The 20,436-nt window shown below is 42.5% G+C and overlaps 3 protein-coding genes across 3 annotated transcripts; 1 reads left to right on the top strand and 2 right to left on the bottom strand.

Annotated features, from left to right (window-relative positions):
* Positions 1-234: 234 nt before the first annotated feature.
* On the bottom strand, positions 235-6,765 carry Acadvl (Acyl-CoA dehydrogenase very long chain). The gene is made up of 5 exons (XM_073092041.1): positions 6,398-6,765; positions 2,589-2,775; positions 1,987-2,324; positions 1,457-1,904; positions 235-1,143 (listed from the first exon to the last, which is right to left on the bottom strand). Exons 1-5 carry the CDS (start codon positions 6,466-6,468, stop codon positions 322-324), a joined length of 1,866 nt encoding a protein of 621 aa, XP_072948142.1. The 5' UTR covers positions 6,469-6,765; the 3' UTR covers positions 235-321.
* A 3,714-nt stretch (positions 6,766-10,479) lies between these two features.
* On the top strand, positions 10,480-13,112 carry LOC140756509 (uncharacterized). Its single transcript, XM_073092030.1, has 4 exons — positions 10,480-10,742; positions 10,826-11,022; positions 11,945-12,221; positions 12,617-13,112. Exons 1-4 carry the CDS (start codon positions 10,667-10,669, stop codon positions 12,832-12,834), a joined length of 768 nt encoding a protein of 255 aa, XP_072948131.1. The 5' UTR covers positions 10,480-10,666; the 3' UTR covers positions 12,835-13,112.
* Positions 12,864-18,534, bottom strand: Hydr1 (abhydrolase domain containing Hydr1). The gene is made up of 5 exons (XM_073092017.1): positions 17,823-18,534; positions 17,558-17,727; positions 15,439-15,667; positions 14,406-14,907; positions 12,864-14,329 (listed from the first exon to the last, which is right to left on the bottom strand). Exons 1-5 carry the CDS (start codon positions 17,934-17,936, stop codon positions 14,133-14,135), a joined length of 1,212 nt encoding a protein of 403 aa, XP_072948118.1. The 5' UTR covers positions 17,937-18,534; the 3' UTR covers positions 12,864-14,132.
* Between the last annotated feature and the right edge of the window lie 1,902 nt (positions 18,535-20,436).

Raw genomic sequence — 20,436 nt, 5'->3', positions numbered from 1 at the left:
AATTAACTTACATTACGTGCAGAAATAGGTATAGATAATTTATTTATTTTCATTATTTTAAAATGTTTTGATTAATAACTATTTAGTATGTATATCTCTGCTACTTAATATTGGAGCCGACCGACGACTTCCGTCGTTAGTCGGTGTATTCGTGGAGCCGACAAACCTTCGAAGGGGAAAATTTCCGTTCGACGGCGACCCGGAGCCGGGGTTCGATCGAATCGAAACTTCGAATTCAGTAATAAAAATATATTCCTCAAAAATAAATAACTCTCGTAAAAACGATACATTAGATTCCTAGACTACAAGATTCGCGGGGGTTCAGAGGTTGAGCGGGTTGCCGACGAGCTGGCCGGGCTGCGCGGCCACGGCGCGGCCGAGCGCGCCCAGCCGCGCGTGCTGCGCCAGCGCGCGCGCGCCCAGCGCCGCCGGCAGCGCGCCCATGCGCTCCGCCGCCTCCTCCGCCCACGCCTCCGCCAGCCGCAGCTCGTGCGCCGCCGAGCCCAGCGCCAGCCGCTCGGCGCGCGACGCCCGCGACAGCGCCGCGGCCGCCGTGTACGCGTCGATGGCGCCGGCGGCCAGCCGGTTGAGCACGAACTGCTCGTCGACGATGCCGCGGCCGTACTTGCGCAGCGCGGTCTCCACGCAGGCGCCGTACTCGAGCACGCGGCGCGCCAGCTCGCGCGCCACGGGGCGCAGCGCGGGCGCCACGAGCGGCGCCAGGTCGGGCCCGCCGCCCAGCCCGACGGCCCGCGTGGCGCGCCGGCCCGCCTCGCTGAAGATGAGCGACAGGTGCGCGGTGGGGTTCTTGAACGCGCGCATGAGCTCCTGCAGGTGCGAGCCGGCGAACTGGATGCCGGTGAGCGCCACGAACAGCCGCAGGATGTCGTTCGTGCCCTCGAAGATCCGGAAGATGCGCAGGTCGCGGAGCACGCGTTCGAGGCCGGTGGCCTTCATGAAGCCCATGCCGCCTAGGATCTGGATGGCCTCGTCCACGACGGCCCACGCCGCGTCCGACGCGAACACCTTCGAGACGGCCGCCTCCAGATGGTAGTCCTGGCAGCCCGAGTCCATGTTTCCACTCACCATATACGCCAGCGACTCCGTTACGTATTGCAACATCGCCATTCGTGCGAGCTTTTCCTGTAATTAAAAAAATAGTTTTTTTTTTATTTATGCAATGCGAATGACATGTTAACACAATCATATTTAATTTGTTACTTATAAACTCGTCTGGTATAAATATTTGTATTGAAGCAACATGTATTAATATGAAAATATACATGCAGTCCTCGACTAACGTCGTTCCGATTTACGTCGCGTATTTTTCGAGAGCCTAACACGTCGGAAGTGCGAGGGCCACCTGTATATTTATTGGCTGCCGGCAAGCGAACCACGTAAGAGCGTTTGTTATTTATGATTTCTTTCTAGCATTAGCCCCTGTGTAGGCATATACCTGCACGCCGCCGAACTCGCAGAGGTGCTTGCCGAACTGCACGCGCGTGGCGGCGTGCTCGGCGGCCGCGCGCAGCGCCGCGCGCTGCGTGCCGGCCAGCGCCGCCGCCATGCCGAACCGCCCGTTGTTCAAGATGTTCATCGCCACCTTGAACCCGTTGCCGACGCCGCCCAGCACGTTCTCCACGGGGACCTTCACGTCCTCGTAGTAGACCTCCGTGGTGTTCGAGCAGCGGATGCCCATCTTGTTCTCGGGCGGCCCGGAGGAGACGCCGCCGAAGGAGCGCTCCACGATGAAGGCGGTCACCTTGTCGACCGTCTTGCCGTCCTTTTCGACGGGCGTCTGGGCGAACACGGTCATGATCTCCGCGATGCCGCCGTTGCTGATCCAGATCTTAGATCCGTTCAGAACGAAATGCTTGCCGTCGGGCGAGAGGACGGCGCGGGTCCTGCGAAACGAAATCGAAGGCTACATTCCGGGACGATGCGGTGGAACGACGTGTAGAGAAACGGAGGAAACTAGATAGGTACTTGATGGAGCCAGCGTCGGAGCCGGACGAGGGTTCGGTGAGGCAGAAGGCGGCATACTCGCCACCCGTAACGCGCGGCAGGTAATGCGATCGCTGTCGCTCGTCGCCGAACAACAGGATGCCCTTGAAGCCGATGGACTGGTGCGCGCCCAGCGTGATGCCGACGCCCAGGTCGTGCGCGCCCACCACCTCCACGAGGCGCGCGTACTGCGTGTTGTTGAGGCCCAGTCCGCCCAGGTCCACGGGCACCTGCAGGCCGAACGCGCCCAGCTCCCACAGGCCCGCCAGCGTGCCCTCCTCGATCTGTGCATCCGCGTCGTTCTTTGCCGGATCATTCACCTACACATCAGAAAAACTAAGTTTGAATACGATACCGTATTTCTGGATATATGAAATAACAAGTTATATAATTGAAAAAATATAAAACCCCAAAAGGCCAAAGTAGACCAAAAACAATGAAACAGGCGTTTCGTTACTTTTATCCAGAAAGCCAAATACAAATTTTCAGCGTTTGCTTCAAAATTGATTGATTTTGTATGACGTATATGTATATTTCATTTAATTTAATAACCACTACAAGGAAAACGAAAATAATATAAAGACCTCCTGAAAAAATTTCTCAACGGGCGGGACCAGCTCGGCCAGCGTCTGGCGCTGGTCGGCGGTGAGCGGCTCGGGGAACGGGAACACCTGCGCCGTCTCCAGCTGGCCGCGGAACAGGTTCAGCGTGAACGAGCCGCTGGCGCGCGCGCCCCGCGCCGGCGCCGCCTCCGCCGCCGTCGCCAGCCCGCTGCGGACGGGCCACACATACTTCATGCTTAACTCGCTTATGTTGTAAACCGAATGTCTCCATGCCACTCGTAATAATAATATATTGCAATCTTTTTGTAGACATCACATTTAACCATAGATATAGAATGTAAAAGATGCAGAATGTTAGATTTACAATGACCATAATTGATTTGCGTATATGTGCTGTACGGATGGCTGTACGTAAAATTTATATCATTATATCTTCTTATATATAAAATTGTCGTGTTACAATGTTAGTTACCGTACTCTTCCTAAACGGCTTTACCGATTTTCACCAAATTTTATATGCATATTCAGTAGGTCTGAGAATTGGCTACTATCTGTTTTTCATACCCCTAAGTGATAAGGGTTGTTCACCCTTACCTTTTTTTTTATTTATATGGCAACACAACATTTGTCAGGTCAGCTAGTAGTTTATTATATGGTTGTTTTACATCTAATTATAATGTACGTATTTATAGCAACAAAAATTAGTATTTATTAATTTTTGTAATTGTAACAAATAACTAATTGTAATCTATGGAACCAATTAGTATAACATCTTGTAGTATATTTTGCTTAAATGTGGCATGGTGAAAAAAACATATTTTCTTGTGAACTGTATATTTCTATTGGATGTTCGCCTTTATGCCGTACATTCATCAACAGAGCAAGCCAATTTTGTAATAAAAATTAAGCACTTTATTAATAAGCACATTAATTTTCAAAAATATTAAACACTGTAGCCAGGGGAGCTTGGCTTAGAGCTTTGGCTTAATGAGAATAAATTGACATGACTTTTTAGGCATCCCTTCCTATACAGGGTGAATTTTTAAAACGGGCCTTCAGGGCCAAATCCGAAACTATAAGGATTAGCGAAAAATGCTGAAAGGAGTTACGAGGCCGATTTTGATAAAAACTAAAACTGCATCATTCGTTTTTTAAAATATCTTTTTCCCTAGCCGGGAATCGAACGAGTTCATTTTGAAAAAAATTACACCCTCTATATTATTCCACCATCTGATAGTGTCGCTTATAAGAATCAAATTCTGGGAAGTAATGTTATGTGACAAATTAAAGGAAAAGGAAAATTTTGAAGAAAATACATATTTTTCCATACATTGCCATACTAATCCTTAAGGATTATACATAACAAATGATTTATGTGTAATTCTTTAGAAACATACGTAAGTCATGCCATTGAAGAATTTGTTGGTTAATCAACTAATTATTCGATGTTATAACCGTTACATACGGCTTAGTATGAGAAAGTAATAGTTTGGCAAGTAAATTACCGCCGTTTTTAGGATTTTTTTAATAAAAATAGATAAGTGATTAAATAGTAAATTGTTATTGTTTGTTATTTATAACTACGTTTCAACAGTAAATATGATTTTCTATATCTCTTTGTTTAGTTATCACTCGGATTTGACTTGAAAAAGACATTCTCGCAAATTGTCAATTTTACATCTGTATTAAACGAAACTCCGCCCATAGCAAGTTAAATCTATTATAATGGTCCTAAAAGTAACCTTAACTAAGTCGGACATAAAAATATAAATTCTTGAAGAACAAAACGTCCATTTCGAATGATTTGAAACATTGAGCCAAAAAATTGTTAATACGCGAAATGTTTAAATTGATGAATGGCGGGAACTTAACTGCCAAATTAATATAAAAAAATATGTATTTTCTAAAAATTGAGGCTTTTCCTTTAGTTTGTCATTTATCATTACTTCCCAGATTTTGATCCTTATAAGCAACACTATCAGATAGTGGAATAATATAGAGGGTGATTTTTTTTTCAAAATGAACTCGTTCGATTCCCGGCTAGGGAAAAAGTTATTTTAAAAAAGTAATGATGCAGTTTTAGTTTTTATCAAAATCGGCCTCGTAACTCCTTTCAGCATTTTTCGCTAATCTTTATAGTTTCGGATTTGGCCCTGAAGGCCCGTTTTAAAAATTCACCCTGTATAGTAGAATGCTTATATGGGTTCATATATCTGTTTCTCACACTTTGTTGTCTTTAGCATAGTGAAAAAATTCTAAGTCTATGTATTTAACATTGTTACTATTCTCAGGTACTTGTGAAACTGGCACGTCTGTGCTAGTTTGTGGTTTGATGTTGTCTTTCTGAAACATTGTTATTAGGCAGAAACAGTGTTACATCCAAAGTCAAGCCACAAAGAGTTCTACCACCTACAAAATCTAAATTATATTAGTTATATTCCACCAGGTTCTTCTGGTTGTATCTAGGGTTCCAATTATAACAGGCAATCATATCATATTCAATCCAACAATGTGAGTGGTGCCCCCCCACCTATGATTCCAGTCTGCAATGATATTGCAACTTTAAAATCATACGGGCATAGATATACTGCTAATAAAAACATTATTAGTAGTATATCTATGCACACACAACACACAATGGATCATAATAATAGGTTAATTAAATATTAACAAAAGAATTGAACATGAGAACAATTTATGTGTTGATATTGGATAAAATTTTTGTTATTCTTATATTTAAAAGTTTATTTAACATCATGAGAATTGAAATAAACCCTTGATAGACCTTTATATGTCTTACCTTACAAAACTTGTTTCATATTTTCATTAAGCTGAATGCCTAAACTTTAAAAATCCCTGACATAGTGGGTTTTACTAAAAAATATTTAGCTTCAAGTTATCATGTCATGGTAATTAAAGTAATCTCAGGCAGTTTAAATTTGTACCCCATCAGAAAATGAGAAATAAGTAAGTTTAGATATTTTGTCACCGAAGTGTCTGTTTTTATTATTATGCAATTGAAGCTTTGGTCAAAAAGCACCTTCGGTAAAACCTTTTGTTTCATACTAAATTAATTGAAGATTTCTAGCATACATGGATGTGGAGGATGTGGCACAAATGACCATGCAAACCGTGGAGGACCGCCACGGGTACAGTTAGTATCAAACTTAAAAAAATATTTATTACTTGTTATTTTTTCTTTTTGGGGTTAAAAAAATTCATGTAGATAAAGGTTACTTCATAATGTTTTCCATCACTGTTTAAGCAAGTGATAATGGGTATTTAAATTTACCTCACTTTCAGCCAAGTTTGAATTACATAAATCTTTTAGAGTTTCTAAGCCTCAGCTTTGAACTCCAGCCTAAGGTTGCAGTGATTGCAATCCATTGGCTTTGATTTCAGACAAAAATCGACCTTCAGTCGGAAACTACTTTTTTGTATCCTTCATGTGTTTCTATACTTAAGCTATGAAATATGTGTATTGTTGAGTAAGTATGGCATATTCGACCTTTGGCAGCAGTACAAGTTATAAATAATTGACAATTTTTGTTTGCGTATAATGAATACTGCAACAAAAATTGTATATAGCTAATCAGATAGACAAACATTGAACATCTAAATTTTTATTTAAAATTCAGATGCAGTAAAGTACAACATTTTTGTATATGTTATAAAAAGCTTGTGTTCTATAAAATATAATAAAAGATAATCAACGAGATGAAGATATCACAAGAGCAAAGAGGGTTCAAAGTCCAAAGTAAATGAATAAGGAGGTCAAGGCCGAGGCCGCCAACGCAACAGCGACCAGCCCTGCGCGGGCGCCGGCTCACCTGCGCTGCACCAGCCCGCTGTGGCTTCGCAAGCAACGGTTTGCACATATAAACAACTTTGTTCCCTTCATTTTTTATAACTATTCACTTGTAACGGACAAAACTTATAACACTTCCTTAATATTTTCTCATCACCTAAACACAATTTAGTATATTCTTATGAATGATATAAATATTAAATTATTAAAATTAGACAATTTTAACTTGTAAGGCACTTTGTGAATTACGCGGAATAAGTTATAAGAGTATGGATGCACACTACCACTGTCTATCACAGACTATTTAGGGACACTGTTCCCATTTTATTTTTATTACTTTACTCTTTAGTCTTTGTTACTTTGAACTTGGCTCACAACACAAATTTCAAGTGACATATGACAGTACTATCAGTGTTGCCGTTGGCGACTTTTGAAATTGCGACCAAATAGGGAATATGCATGTGATTTATATTTTCTTGTTATTTTTCCTCGGTACTTTATGGTCCTGAAATTACATCTAAACAATTACTTTTCTTCCTCTCGTATTAAATTGATTAAAACTTTAATCAACAATTTTAATTATACGAGCGACCAAATTTGCAAAACGCATTGCCGTTGGTTGAATCGAAACATGACGTCACACAGCGTGTTACGATGTTTAGTGTCCGTGAAACTAGCACAGCATTTGCCAGCAGAGCACAAAAAATGAGAGTTCTATTCGCATGCACATGAGTTCTATAGTTCCTGATAGTTTTTAGGAATAGTTCTGGCAATTTCACGGAGATAAAGCAGAATGAAATAATGCTCTGCTAACTTCACACAGCAGAACATTTTCTACAAAATTGAAAAAAAAGCTATTGATTGGTGTAATTAGCTAATATCTGGAGGTCCTAATAGTTTTAGTGATAGTTCTCGCGAAATAAACTTAAAAAATAATTTATTGATAAAATAAACTGACAAAAATTTAACCAAAAACAAACTGCAAAAAGGTTATTTAAAAGCGGAAACTCGTCGATTTTGCAAAGCCTAGTAATAAAATGATACATTTGTACAATAACTGACCCAGGAACTCACACTAAAGTGCCAGCACAGCATACTAGAATAACAAAAATCGGATGGATTTTCGACAAATATTTTTTTCAATCATGTCCACGTAACCAGTAGCGGGAACTCATCGGTTTTATATACACTAGTAATAAAGCTACAATTTAAAAATATAACCAATCCCAGAACTCTCACTAAAGTGCCAGCAGAGCATACTAGAATAACAAAAATCGGATGGATTTTTGACAAATATTTTTTTTCAATCATGTCCACGTAACCAGATGGCGGGAACTCATCGGTTTTATATACACTAGTAACAAAGCTACAATTTAAAAATATAACCAATCCCAGAACTCACACTAAAGTGTCAGCAGAGCATACTAGAATAGCAAAAATCGGATGGATTTTCGACAAATATTTTTTCAATCATGTCCACGTAACCAGATGGCAAGAACTCATCGGTTTTATATACACTAGTAACAAAGCTACAATTTAAAAATATAACCAATCCCAGAACTCACACTAAAGTGCCAGCAGAGCATACTAGAATAGCAAACATCGGATGGATTTTCGACAAATATTTTTTTCAATCATGTCCACGTAACCAGATGGCGGGAACTCATCGGTTTTATATACACTAGTAACAAAGCTACAATTTAAAAATATAACCAATCCCAGAACTCACACTAAAGTGCCAGCGGAGCATACTAGAATAACAAAAATCGGATGGATTTTCGACAAATATTTTTTTCAATCATGTCCACGTAACCAGATGGCGGGAACTCATCGGTTTTATACAAACTTGTAACAAAGCTACAATTTAAAAATAAAACCAATCCCAGAACTCTCACTAAAGTGCCAGCGGAGCATTCTAGAATAACAAAAATCTGATGGATTTTCGACAAATATTTTTTTTCAATCATGTCCACGAAACCAGATGGCGGGAACTCATCGGTTTTATATACACTAGTAACAAAGCTACAATTTAAAAATATAAGCAATCCCAGAACTCACACTAAAGTGCCAGCAGAGCATGCTAGAATAACAAAACTCGGATAGATTTTCGACAAATATTTTATTTAAATTATTTCCACGTAACCAGATGGCGGGAACTCATCGGTTTTATATAGACTAGTACTAGTCGAAAATCCATCCGATTTTTGTTATTCTAGTATGCTCTGCTGACACTTTAGTGAGAGTTCTGGGATTGGTTATATTTTTAAATTGTAGCTTTGTTACTAGTGTATATAAAACCGATGAGTTCCCGCTACTGGTTTCGTGGACATGATTGAAAAAAATATTTGTTGAAAATCCATCCGATTTTTGTTATTCTAGAATGCTTCGCTGGCACTTTTGTGAGAGTTCTGGGATTGGTTTTATATTTAAATTGTAGCTTTGTTACTAGTGTATATAAAAGCGATGAGTTCCCGCCATCTGGTTTCGTGGACATGATTGAAAAAAATATTTGTCGAAAATCCATCCGATTTTTGTTATTCTAGTATGCTCTGCTGACACTTTAGTGAGAGTTCTGGGATTGGTTATATTTTTAAATTGTAGCTTTGTTACTAGTGTATATAAAACCGATGAGTTCCCGCTACTGGTTTCGTGGACATGATTGAAAAAAATATTTGTTGAAAATCCATCCGATTTTTGTTATTCTAGAATGCTTCGCTGGCACTTTTGTGAGAGTTCTGGGATTGATTTTATTTTTAAATTGTAGCTTTGTTACTAGTGTATATAAAAGCGATGAGTTCCCGCCATCTGGTTTCGTGGACATGATTGAAAAAAATATTTGTCGAAAATCCATCCGATTTTTGTTATTCTAGTATGCTGTGCTGGCACTTTAGTGTGAGTTCTGGGATTGGTTATATTTTTAAATTGTAGCTTTGTTACTAGTGTATATAAAACCGATGAGTTCCCGCCATCTGGTTTCGTGGACATGATTGAAAAAAAATATTTGTCGAAAATCCATCCGATTTTTGTTATTCTAGAATGCTCCGCTGGCACTTTAGTGAGAGTTCTGGGATTGGTTTTATTTTTAAATTGTAGCTTTGTTACTAGTGTATATAAAAGCGATGAGTTCCCGCCATCTGGTTTCGTGGACATGATTGAAAAAAAATATTTGTCGAAAATCCATCCGATTTTTGTTATTCTAGAATGCTCCGCTGGCACTTTAGTGAGAGTTCTGGGATTGGTTTTATTTTTAAATTGTAGCTTTGTTACAAGTTTGTATAAAACCGATGAGTTCCCGCTCTGGTTACGTGGACATGATTGAAAAAAAATATTTGTCGAAAATCCATCCGATTTTTGTTATTCTAGTATGCTCTGCTGGCACTTTAGTGTGAGTTCCTGGATCAGTTATTGTACAAATGTATCATTTTATTACTAGGCTTTGCAAAATCGACGAGTTTCCACTTTTAAATAACCTTTTTGCAGATTTTTTTTGGTTAAATTTTTGTCAGTTTATTTTATCAATAAATTATTTTTTAAGTTTATTTCGCGAGAACTATCACTAAAACTATTAGGAACTCCAGATATTAGCTAATTACACTAATCAATAGCTTTTTTTTTTCAATTTTGTAGAAAATGCTCTGCTGTGTGAAGTTAGCAGAGCATTATTTCATTCTGCTTTATGTCCGCGAAATCGCCAGAACTATTCCTGAAAACTATCAGGAACTACAGAACTCATGTGCATGCGAACAGAACTCATTTTTAGTGCTCTGCTGGCAAATGCTGTGCTAAGTTCACCAACATCGATGTTTATCGCCTACGGCGGATTTTTTTACTGTTTAAGAGAAAAAATGTGTTTATTTATATTCCTGCAGTGCCTTTATAGGTTACTATACTCATATGGGCTACTATACTTTTTGCTGCAATGTTTGGAATAATCAAGAACAATGATTGAAAGTATTTTGGTCAAAGCACAATCGGACTATTTACCAAAAATATGCAAACATGGATAAACAGGTTTTTATGGTATTTATCTTTAGCTGTGACTTGTGTGCCGTTTCTGTCGGAGTTAATGCTTCTTTCCATTATGGTTTTGGCCAGAGTATAGTAACCATATAGGAAGTTTTAACTCAGGTTTTGACGTATAATTAAAGTCAAATGTCAATTGTCATTGTCAAAAATGATGTGATGTCCTGAAAATGAAATGTCAATAAATGGAACCGTGAAATCTTTAATCAATTTTCCAGTGCTTTTAGAAATGTATTGATTTCCGTAATATTAAAATAACCGCATCGTTATGAATCCAAAGGATTCTTTACCTGTAATCTTAGTGAGCGCAACTGATAGGACGACTGCTGAATCATTCATATCGGGTCAGAAGATAGAAATTAATTCAACCAGTTGGATTAAGCAATACGAGAAGGAAAATTTTAATTCGTTCCATTATTTTGCCTAGAATTAATTGACAATGAAGTTGGCGAAACGGAGGGTCAGTACCAGAACAGCAACGAGGATTCCGGGCGCGTGTGGCGCCTCGTGAACAAATACTACTGCGTGGACGTGGAGGTGTGCGCGCGCGGCGACGGCGACGCGGTCGATGCGCTGCTCGACTCGCGCGTCGAGGCGCACGTCATTTATTTAACGTCTCAAGAGGTAATGTAATATGAATCCATACAAAATTTAAGAGACTCACGTCATGTCATAGAGTTTTGGAAGTTTCCGTATCCTGTCTTAATCGTGTAGGTACATTTACATCAAATTATTATTATTATTAAATAAATTGACCATCTCCTGACCACAGTAGATTTTCAAGGGCTTCAACAATAGCATTTCTTCTATTGTGTCATGATACTTGTGCGATACATGAGATTTACTGTTGCTTATAATATTGAGTCCCTGCTTTAATATAATTCTTGTAATATTTCAAAAATACAAGTACAGCCACAATACAATTGAAAAGTTTTAAATGGCAATTTAAATATGCTCTGACAACTATATAGGGTAAATTTTTCAAATAGGCCTTCAGGGCCAAATCCGAAACTAAGGATTAGCAAAAAATGCTGATAGAAAATACTAGGCCGATTTTGATAAAAACTAAAACATCATTAGTTTTTGAAAATATCTTTTTTCTTAGCTGGGAATCGAACGAGTTCATTTTGAAAAAAAATACACCCTCTATATTATTCCACTATCTGATAGTGTCGCTTATAAGGACACTTATAAGGACAAAATAAACTCGTTCGATTCCCGGTTAGGGAATAAGTTATTTTAAAAAAGTAATGATGCAGTTTTAGTTTTTATCAAAATCGGCCTCGTATCTCCTTTCAGCATTTTTCGCTAATTCTTATAGTTTCGGATTTGGCCCTGAAGGCCCGTTTGAAAAATTAACCCTGTATAATTTATTTGCAGGCAATTCCCACTATACATTATAAATGTTTTATGATATAGTAAAAACCGACATGACCCTGGGCAGAAGCGAAGTTGCCTACTCACAATTTTCTATCCTTATTTAAAATAGTGTTGAATATGCATGTAATAACTTTCGGCACTAAATAAATAAAAATGAACTAAGCAGTGCGAGAAAGCGTCAGAGGCGGTCGCGGAGGCGCGCGCGGCGGCCGCGGCGCCGGCCGTGCGCGTGGCGGCGCTGCGGGCCGCGCGCGCGCCGCCCGCGCTGGCCGCCTGGGCGAGCCGCGCGCGCTACGAGCCCGTGGCGCTGGCGGCGGCGGCCGCGCCCGGCCCCTTCGGCGCGGCGGCCGGCCTGCCGCGCGTGCGCGCCGCGCTGCACGCGCACGTGTGGCGCGGCCTGCGCCGCCTCGACCGCGCGCCGCGCCCGCCGCTCGCGATCCCAGGTATCGTTTGATCTCCTCGAATTGGTTAAGAATAGTGACCTACCGAGGTATCATTTTTAGCCATTTAGCCAAATTTTGGGAAAATATTTGGCAAGGTAAGAGTCTATTGCATACGGAGGCTTCCTTGGCACTAAATGATTTGAATATTTTTGTGTATGTATAAAGAATTAAAAATTACAAAATTGTTAATCGAGGTAATTTGCCCGAATGCTTTTATGAAATTGTGTAAATTTTTAGTTTAAAAATTTTCAGTTTCAGCTGCGACCGTAACGATGTCAGAAACTTAGATTAAGATGATCGAAGAGATTTCGTTTTCAGCCGTTAAAACAGTTTCAGTCGGTCACTAGTTGAGATACTGGAAGGTCACTTTAGTTCGTGGGGTCATTCCGTTGCAGAGGGTGAAGAGTCTTCGTCTGGCGGCTCGGCGTCGGACTCGGACGGCGAGGCGGGCGAGGCGGGCGCGGTGGCGCGCGCGGAGCGGTTCGCGCGCGCGCTGGCGGCGCTGGGCGACGCGCGCGGCGGGCGCGGGCGCGGCGCCGAGCGGCTGGAGCGCGCCGAGCAGCTGGTGGCCGCCTTCTGCCGCGCGCTCGGTCACGACCTGGACGCCTGCTAGGGGGCCGGGGGGACCAGTGAAAGGCGCTGTTGTTTTATGCGTATATTCGGTAAAAACGATATAAACCTCTCGGATATGTGCGGCTCCGTAGAATACGTCCGCGTCGACCGCGATCCGACGCGTCTAACCTAGTAGTACCCAGCCGCCCCGCGGCGAGCGGCGACGAAGGCGAGCGCGGGCGTGCGTTGTGCTTCGACATCACAGATTTGTATATTATATTATTATCTCTTTGGACGAAAATTTGTAAATATAATAAATACTATACGATATAAATATAACTAAGTTTTCATTCAAGAATTGGAGCGTTCACTTTCGACTATCGATTCTTTCGATTAGTGGACATAGTCGTGTCATAAATAATATAATGGAAAAAAGTTAAATCACAAAGATCTAACTTCCTCGATTGCACCTCTTATTGAGGATTCGGCTCCTGTTTTAGTATGACTCGACTATGTAGACATGTCTTTATGTGCAAGCTTGTCTTACATAAAAATTAAAACAAACATCACAGTCTTCTGAAGACTACATACAAAGTAACAATATTTAAAATTATAATTTTTAATTCTATATAACACTAATTTCATAAGAAATTATTTTAAATCCACACGTATCACAATTTATAAAACATTTGCTAGGTATATCACATCTCAGACATTCACAAGTACAAATACTCCATTACAATTCACATAATTATCAACATTAACTTGTAAATAGCATATAACAACAGGCAAATATGTGATACGTATGAAGTTTTGTAACAACTCGATGTAGACATCACTTATCACCAATATATAAATTTCCGAGATGAAAACAAGTAACATAGTTGCTTTTTCTATGTCATAGAATCTTATGTAAGGAGCTGATAAAACTTCTTCAAGGTAAATATAACTCATTTGATTCAATAATTCATTACGGTTCACTATATATATCATACAATATATCTTTTCTTATTCATATACATATAACAAGTATGGTCTTAAGGTAATAATCGCACCAGAGTTATTAATATTTTAAAGTAAATCATTGAGTAGAAAAGCATGCTTCAGTTTCGTCACATCATTCACAATTCTATTCTTTATTTATATTCAAAGAGATTAAGCTGCAAAATTATATATAAAAAATAAAGGGAAAATGTAATCTTATTAAATTCTGGTTAATACTGTTATAGATGTGCACGTAAGTGACGTAACTACATTAATTAATCTAAAACCAATTTAAATAAACACACTAAAAACAGGCATGTGTCGAAATGAATAGATCGTTGAAGTGCGACGGCGGTGCAGTGCGGCGCGGCGGCGCTAGTCGGGGTGCGGCGGCAGCGGGCGCAGCAGCAGCGCGGCGAAGTACTGCTGCGCCAGCCGCGCGATGTACTGCGCGTGCGGCTGCCGCGCGGGCGGCGCCGGCCACCAGCCCTCCAGGAAGCCGATGTGGCCGCCGCGCGCCGTCACCGCCAGCGCCACGCGCGCGCTCTCGCCCGCCTCGCCCAGCGGCAACACTGCGGGAGAACGCTCCACGTGAATGCTCGAAACGTGCGCGCGGGGGCGCGAGGGGCGGGGTCGCATCGAACTCACCCTCCAGCGGCTGGAAGGGGTCGTCCGCCGCGCAGAGGCACAGCAGCGGCACGCGCACGGCGCGCAGCTTGTCGCGCAGCGTGGCCGCGCGGTAGTACGCCTCCACGGAGCCGAAGCCGAAGTGCGTCGCCGTGAACGCCTCGTCGAACTGGCGCACGGAGCGGCAGCGCTGCACGGCGGCCCAGTCCCAGGGCCCGCGACGCAGCGGCGCGTGCGCGCGCACCGTGTTGCGCAGGTTGCGCGCCATGTGGTAGGACAGCAGCGCGTTGAGCGGCGGCCGCTCCATGCACTCGGAGCCGCGCACCACGTCGAGCGGCGACGACACGACGAGCGCGGCGGTGACGGCGGCGCGCGCGCCCAGCGCCGCCAGGTAGTGGCCGAGGATGAGGCCGCCCAGCGACACGCCGGCCGCCAGCAGCGCGCCGCCGCCCGCGCGCGCGCGCACCGCCTCCACCACCTCGGCCAGGTCGTCGTGGCTCACCGCGCAGTACAGCCGCGGCGTCTGAGGATAGGGACCGCGTCAACCCTCGAGCTTCGGCAGACGCGGGTGACCCGACATCTCACGACCGAGACTACCGCAGACGCGTTCCGGTCTAGTTTATAAGTTGTTGGAGTCACCCGGGCCGGCCTCGTCGGTGAGGATAATGGCATCGTTTCTGGGCGGCGATTTTATCTCTGACCTCCGCCCCGTACGGACCGAGGTAACTACCTTTCGGCCCTACTCTATGCAGTCTACGCGAACGACATTCCCACTCTCGATAATCACCTCGAGGAGTTGGAACGTCATGTAGGACATGCAAGGATGGCGCATACTTTGCGTTTTCACGAATTCACGGTCGCATTCGATCGATGCAACGCTCGCGACTCGTCCAGTCAATTTATGTGGATCCGTTCACCTCGAAGGATTCTCAACACCGGCAAGACGGTTGCGACACTTTTCAGCTGCAAACCTATCAAACCGCGGGCATTCCGCGCTCGAGTACTCCAGGATGCCCGCCAGGCCGCGCTGGGAACACGGGGTCGGGCTACGAACCGTGATGGGCAGGCCGCCGAGCCCGCGGTTGTTGAAGACCACGAAGCGGGCGGGCAGGCGGCGCGCCACGGCGGCCAGGCAGCGCACGTAGTCGGCCTGCGAGTCGCCCGTGAGGCCCGGCAGCACCAGCAGCACGGGCAGCGCGCCCGCCGCACCCGCCGCGCTCGCCGCCGGCTCCTCGGCCCAGTCCAGGGCCACCTGCCCTCCGTCCGACAGCTTTAAGATCTCCCTAAAATTCAAAAACTGAGTACCTTACATAGTTACTTAACATGGGTAAATCTTATGTAGCTCAACAAATAATTATAAAAAATAAATATTCGTTTTAATTATCTTATGTATTTTCTTATTATCAATCAGGTTGACAAATTATTTTGAACTACCTATTTAGGGTGAATTTTTTAAAAGAGTGCCCAGGGCTAAATCCAGAACCTACCCTAGCTGATAGTGATTTGTTTTTGAGATATTCAAGTTTTTGTGTTTTTATTTCAAAATACCGAGATCAGGCAAAAAATAAAATGCTCCTAAGTGCATGTCCTATTTTGATCCTATTTTTGTGCATAATCTTATACGTAACATCGCAACACTTCCTTAAAATAGTAATATGCTGTAGTAGTACCCTTAAAATTTACGTTATGGAGGTCAATTTGCTAGAGTTCAATAAAAACACCCTTATTATTTCCACTTCAGAGTGAATTTGAATAAAAAAAGATTTATGGAATGTGTCGTACAAATGATTAAAATAATAGCCCTATTTCACTAGCTATCCAAAGTGCTACGAAATATTACGGATTTTTTTAAATAAATAAGTTATTAGCTAGAAAGAAATATTCAGAACATTCCTTACTTTCAGATTTGGCCCTGAAGTCCTATTTGAAAAATTCACCCTGTATATATATAAAACTTCAAGCCCAATTATATTTGATATAGTTCTACTAAACATTGTTTTAAAAATTTACTAGTCTCTCCTCCCCTTTTCTCCGAAACTACTTAATCTAGAATTTTGAAAAAATTACAGAAAACAGTTCTATCTTAAATATTATAGAAATCAAATCAATTTCTTTCATTAAAAATAGGTTCTTTACAGAGCACTTTTTGAATGTCAATACAACTACCACCACTTCACAAGGTGTTTCGTTATGGAGAAGAAGCGGCGAAAGAAACTCCATAACATACATCTTTTAAAAAAAATTCATTTTTACACTGTCAAATTTCCTATGGGTACAGTGGAGCTGGAACTACTTCAGACCACATCGTTTTGTCAGTCAAATAATCACTTTGCTTTTTTACATAGTGTTTGTTTAACAACGTGTTTGAACTTTTTTTCTGTGAGATTATAAAAGGATATATTATAATATCAATATCGATAGGATATTAAAATATTATAGGATCTTAAATATACAGGGTGAATTTTTCAAACGGGCCTTCAGGGCCAAATCCGAAACTATAAGGATCAGCGAAAAATGCTGAAATGAGTTACGAGGCCGATTTTGATAAAAACTAAAACTGCATTATTCGTTTTTTTAAATATCTTTTTCCTTCGCCGGGAATGTAACGAGTTCATTTTGAAAAAAATACGTCCTCTGTACTATTCCACTATCTGATAGTGTCGCTTATAAGGATCAAATTCTGGGAAGTAATGTTATGTGACAAATTAAAGGAAAAGGAAAATTTTGAAGAAAATACATATTTTTTTATATTAATTTGGCAGTTAAGTTCCCGCCATTCATCAATTTGAACATTTCGCGTATTAACAATTTTTTGGCTCAATTTTTCAAATCATTCGAACTGGATGTTTTGTTCTCTAAGAATTTATATTTTTATGTCCGACTTAGTTATGGTTATTTTTAGGACCATCATAATTGATTTAACTGATACTTCTCATACGTTTTCCTGTAGATACAGGAAAACGTATGTGAAGTCTATGGTCATAAAACGAAACTAAAATCTTACACTTTTAGTTTGTAAGCATATTTTCCTATAAATTACATATGGAAGAACATGTTCTTCATTCATTATGTTAAATTTGTATGGAACCCACTCAACGAAAGTTAACTGTCTACTTGGCCTGTTTATTGCATAGCAGTGATGCTTGGGTGGTCACTGTTTGGCACTCAGTTACCGTCGATAGTGCACAGGCGGCAGGAGGTGCGAGCGGATGATGGAGCCCAGCACGGTCTGCAGGCGCGACTCCACGCACCACGGCGTGGGCCAGTAGCGCTCGCCCAGCAGCGGTACGCGCTCCTCCAGCAGACGCCGGAAGTCGCCCGCGCGGCATATCAACATCGGCTTCTGCGAACAATAGTGATCCTCACTATGTACTCACGTCAATTGTTCTTCATCTAATTAACTTCCGACTGTAACTGAAGTCTCTTAATAGATCTTACCTTGACTACTTCCACCAGGTAATAGGTTATGTATAATACAGACAGGGAAAAGCACACTAATAATTCCTTCTTCACTTCAAAGACGTACAGAAATGCCGCTAGCATATTGAACATTGTATAAAAATATGAAAAACAAAGTCGTAATTTAAATGCTCCAATGTTAATTTAAATGCTCACTATCACTAAACTTTGTAACAGTTGACGTTTAACTATACGCAACTAAAGTATACTAATAAAAATGTAGTTTGTATGTATGTTTTATGCTAGATACTACATATTTAAAGATCGCAGTCATCGTACTTTTATCTGCAATGCAACATTTGTAATTTGCAATTGCAAATTTTTAATTAATTTAGAAAACACTTTAAGGTACGAGTTACGCCATGTACTTATATTTAATACAAGATACTATTTATAATGTTATAACATTTATATATGTGCCAATAGTGCCACAGTCCTATTTTATTAATTTTATTTAACCTCTGAACCTCTGAGATTTGACACGATTGATTGACATGACAATTGACAATCTAATATTGGTTAGAGGTGTGACTAATATATTAGTAATAGGTACAGGTATCATAGTACAAGCCATGTATATTCATATTAGGATAGGGGAATATAGAATAATAGGTTACCAGGTATTAGTCAAATAATAGATACGCGTTATAGCGAGGCAAGCAGGCGCCTCGTTATGACAAATGATTTGCCGGCCGCGGTCATCTACTCTCAGTCACTCGCCGAGCGGCCACAGTAGAAATATGGACCAGTATGAAAACTCCCTACAAGCGTTCAAAACGGTACACTCACACAAACATGCGCCTGAAAACAACTAAGCCTGTTGAAGCATGAAGGAAAATTTAATCACCTGCACCGGTTTACTTCTGTAATAGGCATACCTACGTGTTTAATATCGTGCATATTCCCGAGATCTTGTATATCATATTAATTATTGTAGATAATATTACCTTTTTTTTTCGTGGGGAAACCCTTCATGGGTTCTTCTCAGCTGCGGGGGTAGCGGACAGGATATGCCGGACTCCTACGGGCAAAAATCCCACGGTGTTCCTCTGGATGCCTTTTGTCGGGACCACGTGTACGCTAACAGCACTCGTCCGCGATCCCGACGGCGTTTGCCCACGTCCGGGCCCGTCTCGGTTCGGGATGGAGCTGAAACTATTCCATCCGCTCATCTTTGAGGTGCACGCGGGAACACCGCGCGCGCCACCTCGAGGCTTAATGGTGTTTTACGCCAATACCTCCGTTATGGAAAGAACCACAACTACCTAAAGAGATAGTGCTGCCGCCCGATACGGGCCAGACGCAGTGTATCCCAACCTCCACTGCAGCGCTTTAGCTTCACCCGCTGCTAGAGTCAGTCAGCTGGGACGTCATACCCTCCGGGTCTCTCATATGCTAATGCAATGTTAACATAAGGGCGGTGGGCATGGAATTTCGGGTCTCGAGGATACCCTCTTTGCCCGGGCAGATTCTCAGGTGGTAAATACCCCCCAGATTCCTGATATATATTCATAATAATATAATGTTATTTAAAACATAATAAAATAATGAACAAATATTAAAAATATCTATTATCCCACTGTTGAGTGGGTGATTCGGTACTTATGCGTCGTTACCGAGCGGACGGTCGGCCTCCTGATGGTCGGAGGTCGCCAGTCCAGGGAGTTCCCGTGGGAGCGGGTGCCCCCTAGGTGGTCGATCGTGTAGGGGCGCGAACCCCTTTAAATGGGAGTATGGTCCGGCCTCCGCCCGTTCATACATTGAGCGTGCGAGGCGGACCACAAATTCCTCGACCCTCTCGATCTTAAGGTCGCGCCTCACCACGTCGTTCCTGACGTAGCGTCCCGCCCCCACGATTGCTCGCAAGGCCAGGTTCTGCTGCGTCTGGAGACGCTGTCGGTTCGACCTGGAAACCAACGCGTACCATGCCGGTGCCGCGTAGGTAAGTCGTGAACGAACATAGGTCTTGTAGATCCCTAGTTTCGTCCTTAGCGGTAACCTGGATGTAAGCACCGGTCGGAGCATCGCTCGGGCCGCTCGGGCCTGGCGGATCGATTGTTCCACCTGCGGGATCATATGCAACGAGCGATCGATGTTACATCCTAGGTATTTAACTAAAGGCTGCCAAGCTATCTCCGTGTCACGGAGCCTCAGCGGAGCCGGCATGATACGCTTGCGGCTGAAAAGTATTGCGACTGTCTTTCCGACATTGACAGCCATGCGCCACTTATCCAGCCACATAGGTAATAGGTCGAGCAGATGTTGCATTTTCCTTGCAGCTAAGTCCGCCCGACGGGACGACGCAAAGTACGCACTGTCATCTGCGAACAACGCGAGTGTAACGTCCCGCTCCCAGTCCTCCAGGTGACCGTGGAGAGTGGGAGCGTCGTTAGTGTAGAGGGCGTAGAGGCGCTGCTAGATTGCAACGGGCTACTGAGCCCCCCCACCACGACAAGGCACACTCCAACTAGGGGGGGGGGAGATAATACATATTTCCTACGCAGGTATCAATATAATACCCAATAATAGGTATGGTATCATACTATACGATAGCTAATATATTCAATAATAGGATTACCTAAAAATAACCCTA

Source organism: Epargyreus clarus, unplaced genomic scaffold (assembly GCF_041222505.1).
Source record: "Epargyreus clarus isolate Ecla_fem2 unplaced genomic scaffold, WU_Ecla_fem_2.2 ptg000003l, whole genome shotgun sequence".
Lineage (NCBI taxonomy): Eukaryota > Metazoa > Arthropoda > Insecta > Lepidoptera > Hesperiidae > Epargyreus > Epargyreus clarus.
The sequence above is the reverse complement of the archived record's forward strand: the minus strand, read 5'-3'. Positions and strand labels throughout refer to the sequence as shown.